At 51.0% G+C, this 22,005-nt stretch overlaps 1 protein-coding gene across 5 annotated transcripts in view; it reads right to left on the bottom strand.

Annotated features, from left to right (window-relative positions):
- Positions 1–1,628: 1,628 nt before the first annotated feature.
- Positions 1,629–22,005, bottom strand: part of BAIAP2 (BAR/IMD domain containing adaptor protein 2) — a 70,253-nt gene continuing 49,876 nt past the window's right edge. For 2 of the 5 annotated variants that reach the window (XM_077833189.1, XM_077833188.1), the window contains exons 7-13: positions 18,406–18,633; positions 17,055–17,256; positions 15,522–15,723; positions 14,578–14,646; positions 13,153–13,318; positions 9,936–9,970; positions 8,852–8,882 (exon numbers count right to left, since the gene is read on the bottom strand). In XM_077833189.1, the coding sequence (XP_077689315.1) occupies positions 8,852–8,882; positions 9,936–9,970; positions 13,153–13,318; positions 14,578–14,646; positions 15,522–15,723; positions 17,055–17,256; positions 18,406–18,633 (933 nt within the window). Of the gene's footprint in view, positions 1,778–6,539; positions 6,584–7,870; positions 7,929–8,851; positions 8,883–9,935; positions 9,971–13,152; positions 13,319–14,577; positions 14,647–15,521; positions 15,724–17,054; positions 17,257–18,405; positions 18,634–22,005 lie in introns of those variants that run through there. The other 3 variants (XM_077833187.1, XM_077833185.1, XM_077833186.1) reach the window with 3 other exon arrangements.

Raw genomic sequence — 22,005 nt, 5'->3', positions numbered from 1 at the left:
CTAACTGTACAGCGCCGTAAAGCACCGGCAGCCCTCATGCTCTGCGATCTAGCCATTTTAAAAAAAGTGCAAATGGACAAACACTGAAGAGGGCAACCCCTGCCACAGGCACTGTCTGGGCTTCCTGCCCTGATTTCTAATCTAGCCTGTGATGGAGCAAGGCAGGGAACGACCCAGGCCCGATGCAGGTCCTGGTCACGCACGTGGTGAAGCTTTCTTCCCCCCCTTTCTCTTCCCTCATCCTTTAGGAAGGACACAAGGCTGCTGCTCCACAGGACCCTTGGCGCAAGCTCTGGGGTGGAGCTGCGATGTCTAGGCCGAGCTGAGGGCAGAGAGGCACGATCTGAGCAGCAGCGATCTTAGTAACAAACAAGGGGGAAGAGAGCTCAGCTAAGACAGAGGTTTCTCAGTAAAGAGCCTGACACCTGCTCTTCTAAAACATACACCAAGCACTTGCGAGAGGAGCCTGGGCTTGGGACCAGAACCAGGCCCTGGAAGCATTGGTCTACAGCTGCCCCAAGTTCTCAGTCACTTATAGGGGCCTGGAAGGCAGACACTAGTGACACCTGGGGAAGTAGCTACTAGCATGGGGGGTGGCCTCAGGGACTTGGAATGTTTGCAGCCCAGCACCTTTCAAGTCACACAGACCCTCCTGCCTTCAGCCCCGAAAGCTGGCTGCAGCTGCAGCTTGGGTCTTGCAGGTCTCTGGCAAGTGACATTTGGTTAGGACAGTGTTATGGAGGCATGGTGCACCCTCCTGCACCTCTCTTTCCTCTTCCCCATGGTTTCACTACACACGATTACCGGTAAGAGGGTGAGTAGTACTGGTCGCCTCTGCCCAGGGGGTGTTCTAGGGTGAATAGTACCTGACAGAGCTAAATAAAATATAGACACTGCACCAGGTGGGTTGAGTGTAAAACCCATTGCAACTGTCTAGCTGAAGTTCAGCAGGCCTGCCTGGGAGCAGCTGAGCCGTGCTAGCCAGCCCTTAGCCCTGAGCAGCAGGGTGAGGGAGGACACCGGCGCTTTGCATGGCTCCGCTGTTCCATGGGCTAAGAATTGCTGCAGGCCCGAAGAAGGGAAGGGGCCAAGGCTTAGCCACTCACTGCCCTCGTCAGCTCTAAACAGCATCAAGGTGGGTTCCACAAACCTTGGCTCTGTCTACACTGCAGGGAGACACGAGCCTGTCCACCCGGCTCCACAGAGGGGTGTTAATAGGGCTTATGCTAGCATGAGCTGCGTAGACCTGACCCACACCACTAGGGGTAGTGCGTAAGGCCATGGGCCTAGGCCAGGAGTCTCTGGCCCAGTTGCCCTGCAGACATCCTTTTAGAGGGCTGGGGTGAGGGTTACACTGCCCTGCCCTGTATCTTGCTCCATGTAGGAGATAGTCCATCACTAAACCTCAGGAGAACCGAACAGGGTGGGAAGATACAGGCTGGGAATCCAGGGCCGGGACTGCTGTTCCTTCCACACCTGGAACGAACGGTAACAGAGTTTAACCCCCTTGCGCTGAATACACTGGCTCTAGAGGAGACTCCATCAAAACACCAGCTTTAGCCATTGGCTTCCACGCAGCAGTAGCAGGTGTAAATGCAGCCTAAACATAAAGTTCTGGAAAGACAGACTTGCAAACAAGGAGGCTATAGTGGGTCAGATACAGCAGTGCAGGCGGGAGGTGCTTGCTGGCTCCAGCAATCCCAGGGATCAGCTGATGAAGGGAGCTGACCTGTCGTTGGTCACTGTTGGTTTCAGCTGGATGTTGGCAAAAGGATTTCTGCAGAGAGACAGGAAGGCACAGGTCAGCGGGGGGAGGAGTGTATCCACTGAGCAGGACAGCTAGTACAATAGGACAACAGGACAGCAAGAGAGACAACCTGGTGAGGCGCACACAGCTTTCCCTAGGCTGCGTGGGCTTTGAGAGCAGCAAACACTGCAGCAGGTGACAGGCTGGGCACACGCTCCTGCCTGGCTGGCTTTGCTTTTAGTGTATTCGAAACCTAACCGCACACAGTGTGTGAGCAGAACATACCGAGTCCCAGCATGGCAGGTTCTTTCCGCCTCACCTCGCTCACCCACTGGGTGGCACTTCTTTAAGAAATGGGTGAATGGACTTATTCTGCTTCCTCGAACAAGAAAAACCCCTTAGGGCTAACGCTACAGCGCTGGATTGTCACAGAGATTTCTAGCATGGGGGGTTTGTACTTGGGAGAGGGAAGCTCCTCTCAGCATTTAGAGACAGAAAAGTTTTGAGGTGATCTGGGGAGTGCAGGATTGGTTCCTATGATACTCCTACTTGTCCAGGCTATTTTTAAAACCCTAAAGGCTGAAACCCCCTCTCCTTCAGATTCCAGGGAGCTGGGGGAAGCCCCAAACACCAACCAATGACCCCTTCCATGCATTAGGATCAGGACTCCTGGAAGTACAGACCCATGTTCCTTTAACAGAGAAGCTGAGGGATTACAGTGACATTCTACCTGATCTCAGCCCCCAGGAGTGTGACAGTTGTGATGGCAGAGAGGAAATTTAGGAGATTGAGGAGTCTGTACCGCAGCTAGTTATCACTGTGCACAGGACAGATGCTTGGAGGGTAGTCAGAGCTCAACTAAGCCTCATTGCAGCAGGAAGGATGGTGGTTTCCACCCAGACAAGCCAGCTGGAGGAAGCTCACTGATTTATCTTGGCACGTGATCTGAAGGAGTTTCACATCAGCTGAGCTGAGCATGCAGCTGAGCTGAGATTTGCAAGGGGAGGTGGTATGAAAGGAGACACCTTAAATTTGGTCAGACCAGACATTTAAACAAAGACATTCCAGTTACAGTCCTTTAGCCACACAAAAGAAACGCAGCTTAGTTAACGCTTCAAAGACACAAATGCTGTGTATTACATCTTATACGCACAGCGGGCTGGCCGATGCGTATTCATGATCCTGATTTATTAACCCCTGGCACTTGTATTGACCTTGCAACTACTTGATAACTAAGCAGGGTGCTCATGCCCTCAGCAGGCCTCCCCTTCCTGGAGCTCTGGAGACCCCCCACCTGGGATTTTCAGCTCACTCCCCCAACTGCATCAGCTCTGGGCACCCCCTGAACAGGCTGAGGAGTCTGTGCAGAGAAGCAGGTGGAGGAGAGGAGTCAGCCAGAGCACGGGGGAGGGGGCCCTTAGCCTGGACCATTTTCCCCCTGGATGGCTCCTCAGCCTGGCCAGCACTAGGAAAGAGCATAGGAGATTAATAAAGCAAAATACAGATTAGCTCTGAAAACAGCAGCACAAAAATACCCTCAAGGAAAAAGGAAGCGTCCTCGGGGCCCCACCTGCCCCATCTCAGGGCCTTTGTCTGCTCCTGCCCCTGAGCCAGTCAGTATTTGCAGACCACCCCGGGGGGGGGGGAATGGGAATCCTACACCACAGTACATTACTGACAACAGCTCTGCAGACAGACAGCATCAAACACATTCTCCTACCAGGCTTAGAGGAGACACGAGTCATGGCTGGGTAGGATCCGTCAGGAATGCAACTAGCTGACCACCACCCAAGGAGCGGAGAGAACAGCCACACCTCCTGCCCGCTTGCTCAGGAGATGCTGACCTCAACTGAACCCTCTACCTTGGGTCATTCCTGCTCCTGCCCCCCTAAAGGCAAGGCCACTCAGGCTAATCCAGGAGACCCTCCCCCAAGAGGACAGGCTGCTCCCCTACTTTATTACACCCTTTGGCTTCCAACCCCTTTGGCACCAGTGGGGGGTGGGGGGAAATCAAAGAGAAGGTCAGGACAACTCCCACTGAAGCATGCCTGGGTGGAGGACAACGTACAGCTCTGAGGGGATGAAGAGAAACTACTGCAGTTCACAGACCCCCATGGGCTGCTTCCCACACCAGGTGGCCGCACTTCTTGGGTATGTGCAGGGCTGCCAGAGGCTGACAGGTTTGGGATGCACTTTAGGATGTAAATGCTAGGGCAGCTCCAAGGAGCTCTTTGCATGCAGCTGCACCCCCCCCACCCCCAACCAGCTCTGTCCTGCCACTTGTTCCCTGTTCCAGACCAGGGCTCTTCTCCCTTCCACTCTGCAAATTGACTAGTCCCCGCTGCTGAGCCCATGGGCCAAGAAGGTCTGCCCCCACCCTTCCCCGCAGGCTTCAGAGCCCGAGCTGGAACATCTCCTCAGCTAGTTTTAGGGCCGTAGCGGGAGCTTGCAGCTGTACACCTGGGTGCTAAGAGAGGCTGCTATGGGGTTTCCCCCCATGGTGTAGATGTACCCGTACATGGTGCTGAGGGTGTTGACCAGAGATCCTATTCTTGTTTGACAGGCTGGGTGAGGCAAACATGGGGGGAAAAGCACAAGTGAGGTTAAAACTTGGCACAGTTCAACAATTTTAGGCTCAGCAGTTACTTGCTAAAGAGCAAATGCTGCCTTCAATCTCCTAGGGCTGCTGGAGCGGTGAGGCACCCAGGAGCAGCGTCTCTCACTGGGGCACAGAGACCGCTCAGCATGAAGCCACCAGAGAGGTTCCTGGTGGAGGGGGAGGGATCTTTAAGGAGCTTACTTTCGGAGTATCTGAATGTTGAGTTGCTGCCTGTGAATTGCAACTCCTCTCAGCTCTGAGGGCTGCACTTCTGTGCCCAGAGGCCCTGGCTGCAGACAAGGAGCCTTGGAGGGTCCCCTTAAGGTCTTGCTCGGTAACACTCCCAGCCTGGCTGCAAAGCAAGAGCTGGAGCCTTTCTGTGGTGCTGGTCCTCTGCTCCTCCCCCCCTTTTAAAGCCGGTGCTCCAGGGTTTCACTGTGGCTCCCTGCATGCCCTCAGTATCTCGAAACACTCGGTCTAGCAAAATGTAACCTAAGGAGAAGCATCCTGAACGGTCCCCAGAGGGGTCAGGTGGGCTGGAGTGCGTGTGTGTAGGGGGGTGGGGTTCAGGAAACCCAGGCCAGAACAGTTTGATTAAGGCGGAGAAATACAGAGGGGTGGGGAGGAGGCTATAGGAGCAGGGATCTGGCCCTCCTTTTCTCACTGTGATTCTCTGGGTTACCCCCACACTCACCAAGCAAACACATGAGGCAGCAGCTGCCCCAGTGCTCCCTGGGCCCGAGAGCAGGGTAGGGGCCTGGCTGGCCAGCAAACTACTAGTACGAAGTCTCTGTTTAAAATCCAGAGCGTCAGCCCCCAGCACTAACCCAGGAACAGTGGCTCGGCCTCCCAGCAGTGCTACGGGAAGGGTAATCGCTCCTCTCCCCAAGGCCCAGCTGCCTGCTGCAGCACCAGCTCTCCGCTTCACATCGTGGCTTGGTTTCCGGCGAGAAGATTAAACTCCCTGTTTTCAAGCCAAAGCGATTCGTTTCCCACCTAATTTATGCAGATTCTCAGTTTACGTTTTTCCTAGGATGCTGGAGAATTGATTTCACATGAAAGAAATGAAAAGGTGACTTACTGACTCACCAGGGATTATTTAACTCTCTTTGTTCTGGCAAAGCAGAGAGGTGGATCAGAGCCTGCAGCACCCGCCCCCCTCCCCAAATCTCAGACTCAAAAAACAACTTCAGGATTAGGAGGGGGAAGTACAAAAAGGTATCTGGGGTGAGAGTGGAGCTCCTGGAAGAGGCCTAAACCAGCAGGTGCTATGCAAGGAAACCTCCCCTGCCCTCCCGCCAATGCTGCTCACTGCTAGCCTCCAGGACCCACCAATACAACAGGCCTTGGCGACTGCTGAACAAAAGGCCACCAATCAGGCATCCAGGACTAGATGGAGGCTACCAAACTAATGGTCACAATGCTGACCCGCAGCTCTGCAGAGTGGAGGGCAATGAACATTAACGCTATGACCACCCCCAAACCACCTATTATTTAACTACTGATAATGTAGGTTTTCTAACCCTACATGTCAGACGCCGGGGAAAAGACCGTGCAAAACAGCAATAAAGTGCCAATCACCGGAGGTGCGTCTGATGCGGTGAAAGTCAACGTGACCCAGTGACAGCAGCAGACGCTGGGATTCACTGAAAACCTGAAACCAAGGCGGGTCATTACTTAAAGGGGAGAATTCTAAAAAGCAGGAATAGGCCAATGATGCTCATTGCCCAGACATGGAAGCATGAAACCAGAATGCTGCACCTGCCCTGCCCCAGCAGTGCGGGAGGGAGGGAGGGGGTGGAGATGGGGCAGGCACTATGCATCGAGCCGTGCAGATATAGGTGTGGCTAGAGAAACGGGCACATGGAGCTTTATACGGAATGACAGTGTAGGAATAGGAATCCATTTCAGGAGCCCCAGGGAGGCAGAGAAGCTTCCACCAATGGGTTCGGGTGCAAGTGAGGAGCTGTGCTCTGAACTGACTGGCATTGCCTGGCCATGGACATTGGTGAAGGACAAGTCAGTGCCCGTCCAGTGTTTGCACTGATTGATCTGCTCACTGTGACCATCAATGACCCATTTTTCTCCCTCCCTCATCAGTTCATTAGTATGGTGCTGAGCCCCCGGCTTCGGGCCAGTCAGTACATAGCACTGCAAGAACGAGGGGTTTGGCACATAAAACTGTGAACTTACTAACTAGTCAGGGACATCAAAACCTGGCCACTTCAACATCGGGGCTGTAATGGAAACAAAAGGCAGTTTGTAGGATGTGTTTAATACGCACACAGGAGCCTTAGTGAGAAATAAAAAGGGTATTTGGTTAAGGAGAGAGAAGCTAGGCTGGGAGCCGGCTGCTCCCCTGGGATTTGCTCCACTCGCAGGAGATGTTACTGGCTGGGTTAACATGCTTCTTGAGACACAGGATGCAAAAAAGAAAAAGTTGTATTTGTTATTAATAATTATCACTGATACAGCACTTAAAACACAAACCCTTCCTCATCACAACCCCCTCGTGAAGATTACAATTAAGTTAGATCCTCTACATGTCAGCCATGGGAAAGTTACCCTGCAGCATTCCCACCCTGCACTGGACTCTTCTCAGAACTCAGACTTTCCCCTTCATTTAAGTTTGCAGAGGGAAAAAAAAAATAGGACCATTTACTTTCAGTTAACAGCATTCAAACCTCCTGAGTGACACCCAAATGCAGTTTGGAAAGAGCTGCATTTGGTTTTGTGGTATTACACACAAGCCATATTGCAAAGCAACTAATTCTAGGTTTATCCTGTACCGGAGATCAGCAAGCCATTCACCTGCAACAGCGAGTCTTTCAAGACAAATCAAGACACTGGCTTAGCATCGGGACTATGCATTTAAACACTGTTGCAGCTGCTTTCATTCAGCAATGGACTTTAATGCAAGCTGCCAGACCTGAAAACTGACCAGAGAAACTGGGCAAGGAGAAAAGTCATTTTCTGGCCCTCCAATATCATGGGGAATGGGAAAAAAATATGGCAGAGGCAGTTTGGTGATTGGTCAGTGATATAGGTAGGAAAGCTGAAAAAACCACCAAGGCCCAACTCAATGCAATAAATAAAACTTTTATTCAAACAATAACTCAGTACAGGGCACATTTCTCTTCAGCTTTTAAAAAAGGTTTTCAGCACTTTACAATCTTCATACAAGTTTTGCTAATTTTCTACATTCATTCATTTAGCACGGAATATCCTGGATTAAAAATCTTTAGCAAAATTATGACATCAACACAGGAGGTTCTTACTACATATGCCCATAGTCTATTATAGAAAACAAACAAAAAAAACCCTTTTCTCTGTGTGTGTGTGTGTGTATATATGTGTGTATGTGTATATTGCCAGCAATGTCCTAGTAAACAGGCATGTAAAGAGGTTTTAAAAATCACAGAAAGAGGAAGTGTGTACAGCTTTGCAATGAAGAAGACTTTCACCGGAACTGAAAGGGTTAAGTCTGTACTCTGGGTGTGAGCCACTTACTGACTTCTCCGCACTCAGTGATTGAAGAAGCAATACCAGTAGCCATTAATTCCAATCCTACCGTGTTTGTCTCTGAAGTTATCAAGACACACAAAGAAGATTGACAGGATTTAGGAAGTTAAACACTGGAATTCTTCTCCCCTCCACACCACCCCAAGAAAAACCAAACCAAAACACAGTTGTTTTTTTAAAGTCCAATTTCAAAATGCAAAAAGTCTTTGGATTGCTCTGGCAAGCTGCATAATACCATGATTTATCCCCCAGAGCACGAGCGTGAGGTAACAATACCTCGCTACAAAATATACAACAAAAGAAAGAATGAACCTTCCAACAATGCTGGTTGAGTCAGCCCTGGTGGTTTAATTAGATGGAGCAGAGTAACTGTCCAACCCCCACCAAGAACCAACTATTTCTATCTGAGGTCTAAACCTCGGCACTATCCACTTTTCTTAAAGCAACCTTGTAAAGTTTGGTTGAGTTAAAGTGGATGCCACCCAGAGAGGGAAATGACCAAACCTCTCTGGCGTCTACACCTGCCTTCCCCTTACAAACAGGAAACTGGCATCTGAATGAAGTGGAAAAGATAGTTAAAGTAACAGTACGTATACCATAGGCCATGCGTATTTGTTCAGTGTTGGAAATGGTTTCTTCCATTTTGTTAATACAGTGTGGCTCATGTTAAGCCTCAGAAAAGGGATAGTGCATCTTTGAACATTCACAAAGTACAAAAACTGGTTCTGCCCAGTAACTGTAAACTGCATCCAGGCTGCTCCAAAAATTAGCACACACAGTTTGGCAGTTTCCGCTCTGAAAGGCTTCACAAAACAAGGGCATTGTAAACATCAGGGAGGGGAAGGTAGCAGCACCATGGTTTCCTTGGATGATCACAAGAGTTAAAAATCCAAACTAAGAAGAAGTATAAAAGGAGAAAAGAAAAGAGGGAAAGAAGCAGAAAGCTCTTCAAAGCAGCAGTTGCCATTTCTAGTCAGGTGTCCTCAGACAGTTGATACCAAAGTGCCATTGCCACTGTGGAATAGAAAGCACAGGAAGACTGCCAGACTGCACTTCACTGCAAAGAGCGTCAGATGGACAACAACAAGCTTATTGCAATGCAGTATCCCTTTTCTGGAGCTCAGGTTAGTCCTCACTTTACCCTACAACTTCCCTAAAGCAGGGGGCTGAGAACACAGAGCGCAATACGCTTTTGCTTAAAGCGAACCATCTCGAGAGCTCTCGGTGCAACTCCTGCAGCTGCTCCATGCTTGACTTCTCTGGGTGTTCCCCAGTGAGGGAGAGGAACCACATGCAGCCCTGGCGTTCAGGTTCAGATCCTACTCATCACAACTAGTTGCCATTTCACTCACAACATGACAAAAAAGTGGGAGGTTTCTTCTATTTTTATTTAGAAATATTTCAGGTCCTCCCACCAATGCAGGGCTCAAACTAACGAACCCCAATCCCAGGGCAAGAGGCTGCATTTCCTCTAGCAACAAGAGCGTTCCGAACGCAGGCAGGAGGGCTGCATTTTGGAGACAGACCTTCCCATTCTGTTCTAGTTTGGGCTGAGTCCCCATCGGGGTGAGAGAGTGGAGTGAGTTTCGAGAGGGGAAAGTACCAAGAGAAGATACTGGACGTTCCTAGAGTAAGGCTGCCCCAGTTTGAACCAGTGGCATGTGAGAAGTTGGCTGTGCTGATGTTCCCTTCAGCTTAGCCTGCTTTTGAGAAATGAGAACTCCTCATCTGATCCAGAGTCTCTGAGCCAAGTAGTGACCCTGGGAGAGGCCACAGCTGTCCTTGGAACAGGCCGACAAGCGAGATACGTTTGGACTCTAAGAGACTCTTGGTCGCCCCACGCTCAGAGATGACAAATTCAGATTGATTATCTAACTCCATCATTAACTCTGTATACTTCTAAACTGCCACATCTAGCATCACCTACTTGCACCGCCTGAGTGCCAATGTTTGCCCACCTCCCAGAATGCATCCTGCCAAGGGATACTGCAGCGTTGTTTACTGTATCCAGCACTCTAAACATTACGATTCACTTTATTGAACACGATGTGAAATAGAGAGGCTTACCTGCTTCCACCTCTCGTCCCATAGTCCTCAAGACCCTAAGGGAGAAAAAGAGAAACCAACCGTGAGACGGCAGAGAGACAGGCTTTGCCATTAGATGGCACTGGAAGGACACAAGAACAGAAGCAAATGCACTGGGCCCCGATGGCTTTCAGGCTCAGAGCCGAAGCATCTGGGTATTAGACAGTGGATAGTGATGAAGGTGATTTAAATGAGGTTTAATGCATCATGGAGTAAAGTGACACTCTTCTCTGCAGAGCGTGTAACTTTACACAAGGTGGGTTACAGCAAAGGCAGAGGGAATCTAGCTCCTGCTGTCCAGCTCCACCTTGCTGCAGAGATCCCGTAGCTATCAAGGAGCGTCACACGCACTTTGAAAGGGACAAAAGAAGAAGTTAGGCACACACTGGTGACATGGTCTGTGAAAAACGTGTTTCTCTCGTAACCGAATCCCACCAGAAATTGCAGCGCTGCGGGCTGTCGGCTGCTTGGACTGGTACTGAATAGCATGATGCTGTGGGTGGCCGGGGAGGACAGAAAGCGGCAGCCTACAGCCTTCTGTGGAAGAGATGGATGGGACACTCTGGTGCAGGGCACCCTGGCCATTCCATGCAGGGTGCCAGGATCCGGGCAGCGGGAGAAGGGGGGCCGGCAGAGGAGACTGCAGTAGCTCTGGGTTATGAGTCAAGACCAATGAGTCCTGCACCTGCTACCCAGGTCCCTGGGATCTGAGAAGCAGGCTCTGGCCAGTCCGGGAACACACTTTTGATACAAATCTCTCTCCTCGCCAAACACCCCTCAAAGAGCCAGTTCCTCGTTCAGCTCACCTGGCTCCAGCTAGCAAGATGTGAGGCTGTTCCCCCACTCTGCGTCAGCTGCAGACACAGAAGTAGGGCTGTTTCCCAGCTTGGGCATAGCCCTTCGCAAGCTCCAGGAGTGAACAGGCCAGTCCCCTGCTCACTGCCTCAAGAAGGGGCAGATTTCAGACTTGGGAAGCTTGGCCCATCCTGGGACTTGCAGTCTGGCTGTGGCAGCTGGCGCTGCGTGGCCCCATGCTGGAGCCAGCCTCAGATCTACTGAACGTCAATGCTTGCTTCTCGTCTGTTCCAGTCAAGTAACAGAATGATTATTTTTTAGTCGGTTTGCGGGGCCTGCTGGGCATGTCAGTGCTCAGGACCCACGGTAATTCAGACACGGCCCAGGAAGCTGGGGGAGGGTGGTTCTGAACCGAGAGGTTGGTTTTTCTCAAGTCAAAACCCTGCCCTGTGTCCCTGGCCTGATGCGGCCATTCTGCCTAGTTACCTCTTGACTACAAATACCAACCCCAACTCCCCGCCTAGAATTTCCTGCCTCACAACCCTACGTGGTCTCATGCTGCTCTGTCCAGCAAGGACAAAGGATCAACTTACTCATCTCAGGAGTTCTTTAAAGCTCTTGTCAGAGCCCCTTGCTAATGTAACTGCTGGTCTCGGGTGGGGCTGGGCTGGAGCCCTAGGGGCTTTCTTCACCTCAAAAAAAAAAAAAAAAAAAAAAAAAAATCTATGGATACGACCCGTGAGGAACTCATTTCTGGTGGGAGGCTCTCATGGAAGCAGCGAGTGTTGTCGATTGGGAGTTTATGCTGCCATTTTGTGCCATTCTGTGCGTCTCACCCATCTTCTCCAAGTCAGCCAATTGGCTCATCTTCTCCAGTCACTTTGGCTTTCCTCTCCCACTGTAAGTTTTGAAGGGAGAGTTTTTTAGTTCCCCTCAGAGAGGGACTGGAAGGAGAAAGATCATGGAGCCCTGAGTAAGCTACGAAGAATCTGGCAAAAACAGCCAAGGCTGGTAAACCCCAATGGAAACATCGCTTTCGTTTGGACTTACAGTTGACCTAGTGTAAGGCTTGTAGTGAGCAGATGGCAGTTGGCACAGGCCACGGGAGTATTCTTTAATTGCACAACCATAGGGCATAAGGTAGTCCTATAAATAATGAACACAGGCCTGTTGGAGAGTAACCTTCATTCATTTGCAATAGGCCAACATCAAAGTAAAACATTTAAAATAAAATTAAAACCCTCCCAGAGTTCAGCACATTTACTTCCACTCTTCATGGTGCAACAGCCAGGGCTCCCACCAGTACGAGGGCCGCACAGACGCCAGTAAGTAAAACTCTCATCCCACTCACTGCTGCACATTACAGAACCCAGGGAAGGCCACTCTGTTCAGTACGGGGAGAATACTGGCACAGGTTGTCTCCTTGGGGCTGCACTCCCTACGTTCCCTGGTTTCGTGCATTCCCGCTTCCCAGCGGACCGGCATTCCACATGCCCATCCTTTGTGGGCACATCTGAACAGCCAATGAGAGCAAGCCAACAGGTTGAGGCAGGTGCTCGTACCTAGAGCAGAGCTAAAGGCATGCAGGAACACTGCCCTGGATTAATATAGTGACCCACAGCGGCTGCAGGAAGGAGTCTGGAAATCATTGTCTGATTTGCTACATTAAATGGGGATTCAACAGCCTGAAGCTGCCTGAAGATGGGGGTAGGAGAAAGGCTGTGTTGATGCTTTTGGGGTTTGTTTGTTTTTTAAAACCCTTCCCCAAGTGTTTTCGCCAAATGCAACCATGCCCCTTATTTAGTTAAGGCCAGAACAACAATGTCCAAGAGGGCCTAAATGAGTTAGGAGCCTAGGCCCCATTTTGAAAAGTGACTTGGGGCCAGATTTTTAATGGTATTTAGGTGCCTAATTCCCATTATTTCAATAGAAGTTCAGCACCTAAATACCTTTAAAAATCTGGCCCATGGGAGCCAAAGGCTCATCAAAAGTCAATAGTATTTAGGCTCCCAAGTCATGTATGAAAATGGGACTTGGTGAAATTTTCAAAAGCGCCCAGGAGTGTCTATTGTGAACGGAAACCATCGGGTACAACTCCCGCATCCCCAAGGGAAAACACACGACTGATGGAGGGCAGCAACATGCGCTAACGCGACAGCTTCGCCCCCTACCCCCACAAGTCACACCGCTGCTGTTAGAGCCATTTCTCACTGCACTCAAGGGCTGCTCAGTATAACTCTCCCCCGCCCCACCCCGCCCCGCCATACTCCAGAACGCCTGCTCTCCATGCAGCTCTCCCCCGGAGCGAGCTGCTCCCCAGCTGCCAGCAATGACCAAGTGATTAACGTGTACTTGCTCTCGGCAGCCACGGGCTACCCATCCCCCTGGGCTCCCAGCACCTCACCTGGGAGAAGGCAGGCACTGCCATGCTGTATGGTCTCTGTTTGAAAGTGCCAACAGGCTGTGGGGGGAAGACCCGTGATGAGGACACGGCGTAGTCTGGCGGCGGGATGGCGATGTCGTCCTTATCCAGCAGGTTGCCGGTGCTGCTGCTTTTCCCTTGTTGCAAGCTACAAACAGGAAAATAATAAAATCAACCGCCACCCACCCACGCTTGCCCTGCCATTGCTGGGCTCCCCTGGGACCCTGCCCAGTGGCACTGGTGCTAGCCATGTATTTAGCGCAGCAGCCCAGGTGTCACAGGGGGCCTCAAGCAGGGAGCACAGCGAAGTCACGTAGCACATTTTATCCTAGACGCTCACTAACCAGTGGCAATTATTTATCATTCACAATTGTGACCGAGTTCTATGCAGACATGCAGGGCTGCTGTAGCCATGTTGGGCCCAGGGAATTAGAGAGATAAGGTAGGTGAGAATCTCTTTTATTAGACCCACTTCTGTTGGTGAGAGAGAGACACACAGACAAGCTTTGGAGCGTACACCAAGCTCTTCTGGGAGAGCTGGTTTCTCCTCTACAGTCAGTCACTTCTCCAGCAGATAACACTAATCCAGTGGTTCTCAGCCTTCCCTGTATCAGGGCTCCCCTTCTGTTTAGCAGTAATGGGCAGGGAAATCACAACCTCCCACACTGTAATCCTTTTAAAGGCATTTCTAATGCAGCCGACACCATGGATACCACTCAGAATCCACAGCTAAACCCCACTGAGGCATGGAGACCAGCTCGGAGAGAATTTCATGAAGACTTTTGTATTTCTCCACAAAGCTGGCATTAAGCCCTGACCACCACCTTGCTGCCCACTGGAAAATAAATCTCCCCGTTTCATTCAGGTTGCAATGCACTCCACAGCACAGGAAAGACTCCCCTTATGTCGGACAGCCGGCAGAGGGAGGTGCCATGTGTTTTGGCCCAGCCCGCCTGGTCTATATTTGCCCCTCAGCTCCCTGCACCACTGTAATGGAACCCAACTCATAAGCCCTTTATGCTGATCACCTGAAAGCCTCCCAATGCCCCTAAGGGAGAGAGAGTCTCCCCCCATCCCCGGTGCCTCCTAGGACATCCTGAGCCTTTTCCTTGGTTGTTCCGGCACCATATGACCAGGTCTGATACAATGCACGTCTGGTGAGGAGTCTCACTTCCCTGCGCATTTCTCTGGGTTCCTCATCTACAGACACAACATCTGAAAATCTCACGACGTTTCTATAATATGACTGGCTCGACAGCTGAGAAAAGCACAGTCCATCACCGCCTTGGGCCCCATACGCACGCTGGTCAGCGCTGGGAGCTTTTCCCCAGACGCAAAGGAATGTCACCAGGTACCACGCAGCACCAGCAGCTGGGACAGCATGTTTTTTAAAAGGGGTGTTTTTACCTCATATGCAGCCTGTCGCTTCCGTCGCTGTCAAGAACCCGTGTGTAGGAGAAAGGGAACCAGCCTCTCCTGTAAGGCAGAGCCACAAGACAGAGTCAAACCTAGCCTCTCAGGCGGAGATGTGCGGAGGGAGGAATCTATGAACATTACTCTCCGGCTACATGCCACATTACACTGTGACAGAAGAGACCATCATTCAGATCATGGCTTTCTAGGGGTGCTACACGCACTGCAAACCAATAAAGTCAAGTGTGGTAAAAACTCTGGATCTTAGGAATACTATTCAATGAGGCCCATTCCCTGCCTAGAACACCCCCTCTCAGATTCTCCCTCCTCTCTGCCCCCGGGGTAAATGTGGGAGGACTTTTGCAGGCAACAGGACTGGTTTTTTTTAAATGTAAGATTCCAGGTTTTGTATGCTGGACTAAAATTGCTTCTCACTCCTGGGCCATTAGGAGCAGGCTGCTGGCCCCAGCAGCAGTCCCAGCCAGGTCAGATCTCTGCCAAGACCATCTGGAGCGTTTGCTTTATTGGGAGGCTCTGTGGCGCTGGAAGGAGGTTATTTAAGGTTGCTGGTATTACAGATAGTGCTGCACAAGCACTCCATGATTCTGCCGTTAGCAATGGCCCCACGCTCAGCCCCCCATGTGTGACACTGAAGTGAAATGGGGATCAAGGGTCAAGATGAAAAGCCCAGTCGTCCCAGCACTCAAAAGCCTGGCCTTGCTCCACAGGTCGGTGCTTTACCAAACACCAGCCAGCAAAGCCGGTACTTCGTCTTGCTCAGAATTTTCAACCTCCCACAGTAACCAAGTGGCACGATGGGATGCCAGGAAAAACTGGCTAGCAGCTAAGCAATTTTGGTGCGCCAGCCACTCCGATTTTAAGAGTTAGGTGCTGATGGCATCTGTAGTTCTAGGGAGTTCAGACACTCAGACGCTCACATTTTTGTTTTCTCACTCTCCCCGTAGTGCCATCCATCTCGGGCCTCTGGCACCAGGAGCGTGATGAGGTCTCCATCCTTGAAGCTCAGGAGGGTGGTGTTATCACCAGCAGCATGAGAGAAAATGGCTTGCACTCTTGTCCTGCCATTCCTCTCGAGCCCAGCAGCCATGGAACTGGAGCGTGGCAAGGTCTTGTTTTCAGCTGGTGAGACACAAAGAAAGCCCCAAAATCTCAGACCACTTGGCTGATCAGGTCCTAGGCAGTTTCTACTGTGGCATTTAGAGTCATTAATCTACCCAAGGCTCAGCCAGTATTGCAATTAAGGAAAACGAACCCCCTTTTAGCTAGTACAGCTCAGACCCGCCCAGATTCTTGGCTATTCTTTTATTTAAGCTGTCTGTTATAAAGACCTTAAGTGAATGTACTTAGTGGACCCAGTCTGATTTGTGCAGTTCCTCTGACTCTCCCCCCAATGGAGAGCATTTAGGCAAACGGTCAGAACGTTAACTTAATGGCTACCCCCATTCCACGTTCCTCGTTTCACACCTTCGATGCAATGGATGCAGTTTCGATGCTAAGCTATTACTTGAATATTATGCAAATAGGTCTATTTGTAATGGTTTACATCCAGGTTTCATTTGTTATTCCAGACACTTTGCTCTGAGATGTTAACATTAGCGAAGGGAAAAACCCAGAGGAAAGAGTTGCGTGATCCTTCTGGAAACATGCCCACGGGGAAGCAGATAAGCGAACTAAAGCAGGTGTGAAGTACTGTCTCTATGCATTGAGATAGGCCTGCAGTCATATGCAGATGCGTAAGAGGAATAAAGAAAAGGAGGACCTGTGGTACCTTAGAGACTAACAAATTTATTTGAGCATAAGTTTTCGTGAGCTACAGCATAAAGATTCAGAATAAAGACTCAGCAGGCAAGGTCCCACTATCTTTGGCCTAATCCAGTGACCCTATCCCATCATGCAAAGAGACAATCATCATCATGATGTGGTGCCTAGCGGCCCAATCAAGGTCAGGGCCCCATTGTGCCAACGTTGTACAAACACACTCTAAAGAGATGGCTGCAGCCTTGAAGAGTTTACACTCCCTCCTCCCACTCCCAGATTCTTTCAGATTTACTTATCAGAAATCCTGCCATAGGGCTGAAAGTTTTTCCTTCCAAAGGAAGCTGCAACCCAAATCTGCCCCCTTTATTTTCTAATCCTTTGCCCAAAGATGCGTGAAAACGGAGACACTGCCTCACATGGTTGTTGGGAGAGGCCATGCGTTATTGCATCGTTACTAAGGAAGTCAACCATGCTGTTACCGTCACCATGTGACACTTCACGGTCACTAACGGAGGAAGCCATTGTCCCCGCTTTTGTGCCACCTGAGCCCACCTTGCCTCCTCCCACTGCATTAAGGTGCAAAGACCCTTAACTGCTGCTCCTCCTACGTCCGGTCAGCAGCTGACCCATAACCCCCTGGAGAGAAGCAGCTACGTCCCTGCTCTCTGATCTGACAGAGGCTAAATCCTTACTGGTTGCGTAACTGCTTTTCGGTGCGACGCTCTTGCGCACAGGGAGCGTGTTGGAGTATGAGTCACTCAGTTGCTTCTGATGCTGGGGAGGAGATCGGGATTTCGGCTGGGCTGGCTTCATCTCGGACCAGCGGCTGTAGTCCTCACTCTCAGAGCCCGAGACGCCGTTCATCACGGGAATGGTCTCTTGTGCGGACATGCGCTGAAGGAAGAAAGGGCAATGGGAGATTTCGGCATCAGGGATGTCGAGTCACATAGATGTCACATTTCTGTAAGGGCCCCACATGCTTTAGGAGAATACGGTTTGCCATACAGGATCAGGCCCCCATCTACTGCATCTGGTATCCTGTCTCCAGACATGGCCTGATCGTAATGCTTTAGGAGGAGAGGTAAAGCCATCCAGGGTGGCTTGAGGGATCAGACCCCTTCCCGATTCCTGCCGTGATCAGCGTAGGCCAAGCAGGCTGAGCTACAAACAACTCTCTCAACAGGATGTGAAGTGAGACATACTAGCATTCAGACAGCCCATTTCTAAGCCCACCCAGAGGATTTCAGTTCAATCCCCTCCAGCAGCAAGTCCCAAAGACTGACTACATCAAGAAGCTTTCCACGGTATGCATCCGATGAAGTGAGCTGTAGCTCACGAAAGCTCATGCTCAAATAAATTGGTTAGTCTCTAAGGTGCCACAAGTACTCCTTTTCTTTTTACATCAAGTGGAACATCCTTTGATTTACACTGCTAAGCAGTTTTCACTGGATCATGCAGTTCCCTCTGAGGTTCCCTCCCCAACTCTTCCTGCAAGGCCAGGTAATTCTAGCTTTTGCAGCCCCCTCACAGGGTTCAAACTGTGGTCCCTGTCTTCCCCTGGAGCTTTGCAAATCCTGGCTGTCTTCACAGGGAGGCACTGAATGTCACCCAAACCTCAAGGACATGATAAAGCAGGATGGTCCATTTCACACTGGCCCTCATCAGCCTCCTTCACAAAAGTGTGCCCTAGGGGATTCCCTGAAAGCCCCACCGCTGAATGTGGTCTAAAGCTTATTGGCAGGTGACTTGCCTGACGGGACTGTGCTAGGCTCACTACACCCATAACGAAAAGGAGGACTTATGGCACCTTAGAGACGAACTCATTTATTTGAGCATAAGCTTTCGTGAGCTATCTCCCCACTCTATGTATCCGATGCAGTGAGCTGTAGCTCACGAAAGCTCATGCTCAAATAAATGGGTTCGTCTCTAAGGTGCCACAAGTCCTCCTGTTCTTTTTGCGAATACAGACTAACACGGCTGCTACTCTGTACACCCATAACGTTACTCAGCCAGGACGGCACCATTGATGCCTTGCACACTTACCCCCACGAAGGGCGCCAACTCTGGTGGGACAGGGAGCGGTTTGGCCCCGGGGATAGGGTCGGAGATGATTAGGTTCGATTTGGACGTGGACAGGGCGCTGGGGATGATTGTGCCATTGCTGCTGGTGGCCATCTGCTGCATCAGTTGGAGAGCCCGGTCTGGGATCTTGTTGGGGTCTGAGCAAGACTGCTGCCAAATCGGGAGCTTCTGTGTCAAGATCTCTTTCCCCTAGAATCACAAAGGGGGAAGAGTGAGAATACAAGAAACCTGCAGACAAATCCACTCACCTCTCAGGACGAGGGGCAGAGAATGATCACAGTATAGCTCCCATCTCAAACCAGGCCCCCCCAAGAACACGTTCCTCAGACTGGATTCCAGGAGGCATGGAAAGCAGACCACGACGATCATGCCCCCAGAGCCGGCTTGGAACACAAAAGGGCCACTGGCCCAGATTTCCTCTCTGCCATCTAATGAGAGCAGTAAGTGAGATTTATCTACCCGGGTGTGTAACAAACAGGACAGAGTGCGGCAGCTTACAATAAATATAGGGTGCAGAAAGGCAGATGAGCCAGTATAGTCTCATGAAAAGTGTAAGGGTATTTCGTTTCCCTAGCTTGCTTTGAGACACTCTGCATGCGGGGCAGCTTGAAGAATGGACCAGCCAAATGAGAAAGGGAAGGAGAGAGCTGGGCTATTCAGTTTATCTGAACTCTCCTGTACACCAAGAAATATATTCCGATCAAAGGCTCAGTTGAGAAGCGTGCACTGGAAGCCACACCAGTTCACTATCCGATACGCAGCAGCAGCCGCCCAGTGACAGCTCCTCACCAGCCTTGCTGAGGAAGAACATGTGTGGTATGGGACTTGGTAGCTCATAAATTGTGTTCGTGCAGCATTCATCGCTTGGCATCCATTGCTGTTCCTTGGAGCACAAAGCACGGGGGACACTGCTGCTCTCGCTGAGTGAGCGAGCGGAAAGTCCAAAGTTACCGTTCGGATATTTGGCTGAACTAGCTTGCTGCATTGTGATGCTGACAAAGCTCTGCCATCCCCCAGGGCCAGCCAGAGCAGACAGATTTGGGGCATGTTGTAGAAGGGGGTGGCTGGAGGCAGTATTGTACTATTCAATCCTCAGAAGTACCCCCCAACCCCGAAATCTGGAAATTGCTAAGCAGCGGGGGTTGGGGCTCAGCAGGTAAGCTGTCTTCCTGTGGCTGGCTAGGGAAGGACTGTTATTCTGAGACAGACTGCAGGCAGAGGGGAGAGTCCCTGCAGCACGTCGCGTCCATGCTGGAAGACTTGCAAGCCTCACCAATAAAAAACGAACAACTGCAGAGGTGGAATCCCGGGGATAGTCAGAAGCACCCAGCAGAACAGTGTTGACCACGGCGTATTAAAACAGAGGCAGACGCAGTGTTCGCCATCTGTTGCGCGCAGGGAGGGGAGAAATGCAATGAACCCTCTGGCAACTGGATGGCAGCACAGACAGGGGCCTCATTTAGTCTGACAGGGCTGCCCAACCTCGGCAGTTTCCAATCTCGAGGCTTTTGAGGCTGAACCTCAGTCTTCAGCCTGCCTCAGCCGGCTGCGATTAGGCATTGGAGGCCAGATGCTCTAGGGGTCCCCCATCTTCAGAGGCCATGGCAATGCTCCAGCCCAAAGGTCTGGGGCTGAACTCTGTTTCTAGGTTTTCTTGCCTAAATTAAGACCTGTCGCTTCTGTCGAACCGGGGGAATTGGTAGTTTAGTTTCCCAAGGAGGCAAAACCCAGACAATACTACAGGAATTGCTCCCACATCCAAACACAGAAGGAGCAGGTGCCACCTCTCATGCAGCTCTCAAGAGCACACCCACCTAACGGCTTCCCTAATAGGGACACGCACCAGAGAACAATACGTCACCACTACAAATGAGCTGTAACTGACTCTGAAGCAGAAGCAGACAAGCTGCCACTTGCAGAAGGCAAATTAACTCATTCTCCATTAACAGATGAAGCAGCATTATTGCAGGGTGAAAATTTACCTGTTTGCTTCAAGCTTTACTATTATCTTTGGGCAAATTTAAGTCAGTCCCTAAACCATTTCCATCGGCTTAAGGAAAAGCCCTGATCGATTTACGCCTAGTCTCATTTCCACTGTGTATGTCGAAGCCAATTGACCTCAGCAAAGAGACAGGGGCCTCGCTGCACACGTGACTGTCACAGGCCGTGCCACGTCAGGGGAGATGTAGCGCTGCCTTCGGTGGAAATGGCTGTTTGTTAACTTAGCCAGCCTTGGAAATGGGCCTGCCCCCATCCACCCACGCTGTGGATGAGCCACCTGCAAAACTCCCTCTAACAAAATCTTCCACGTACTCTGCTGCGATAAGCCACAGTGGAAAACCGCAATGAAGTCTGGGTTCCACAAACGAGCCGTTTTTAATGTGTGAGGCTGCAGGGACGACTCTTGGAGAGCGCTCTGGAACCGACATCTTTGAACAGGAGAGTTACCCCACCCCAACCCCACTTCATCCCATTGTAACATGCGTCGGGTTTTGACTCAGCATATATTCTAGTGTAAGGATAGCGATGACTCACTGGACTCTTATGTTACTCCCTTATTCAAAGCTCACTCTTGACAGATGGATCTTAGAAGTGAGATGTAGGAAAAAACAGGAATAAGTGGAAGTGTGAGCGCATGCAGGCAGCCGGCTGTTGCGTTAAGGGAGCAGCATGCTCACCAACACGCAGTATCGACCCAAGTGAGCGAACAGAGCACCACAAGGGGGCAAGAGAACCCTGCCCCGAGGTCCCAGCTGACAGGGGAGTGCTCTGGGCTGTCCTCCCCCTGCACAGCAGTTCGTAAGAGCCGTAGGCAGCGCTAAATGGGCACGTGGGAGCGTGGAACAACAGCCTTCCTATTTAATCCTCTCCTTTGTTAATGATGAGCTGTAAGGTAGCAATCACAAGGGCTCACAAAAGGGAGACAGCTCACCACGTTCCCTGCCACTCGCTCGCTGCTCCTCGGAGACAAAGAGCAAACGAGAAGCAGGAATTTTCTTACCTCCCTTCAGGAGGAAGGTCACTGCACCAGGTTTTGGTCTGGTTTTGTGACTCATTAGCTGATCAAACAGGGATGTGACACCCCCCCCCCCTTAAGCCTGTGTACTCCATCCCACAGTGACTAATGACGGCTCAGGGAGTACAGGAGCGTCCCGGAGAGGTGTGTGCTGCCTCAGCTGGGCTGCGCTAGGCAGAGGTGCCAGAGAAGGGGCTGGCACCTTTAAGGGAAAGCTGGGCCACAATGTGCTGCTGCTCTGCCCTTGCCAGTCTTTGTCGTTCTGACAGCGAATCAGCTAGCTTCCTCTGGCCGGAGGAGAGCTGGGCTTTGGCAGCCTCTCCAGGAGAGCTATGAAGCGGGGGCCTCCTTCCATAGCCCAGCAAAAGCGGCACCCACAGGGCCCTGCAGATAAACAGCACGTGCCCTGCCATCCCGTAAATCTTTCGACGGGACACCTGCCTCCGAGGGCGCAATCTGCAAGGAGTGGCTGCAAAGTGAAAACATCGCCACCTCACAGAGATGAGGTTGTGGCTTACGCAGCCCAGGAAAACACACCCCCACCC

The sequence above is a fragment of the Eretmochelys imbricata genome, chromosome 14, assembly GCF_965152235.1.
Source record: "Eretmochelys imbricata isolate rEreImb1 chromosome 14, rEreImb1.hap1, whole genome shotgun sequence".
In the NCBI taxonomy this organism is placed as follows: Eukaryota; Metazoa; Chordata; order Testudines; family Cheloniidae; genus Eretmochelys; species Eretmochelys imbricata.
The sequence above is the reverse complement of the archived record's forward strand: the minus strand, read 5'-3'. Positions and strand labels throughout refer to the sequence as shown.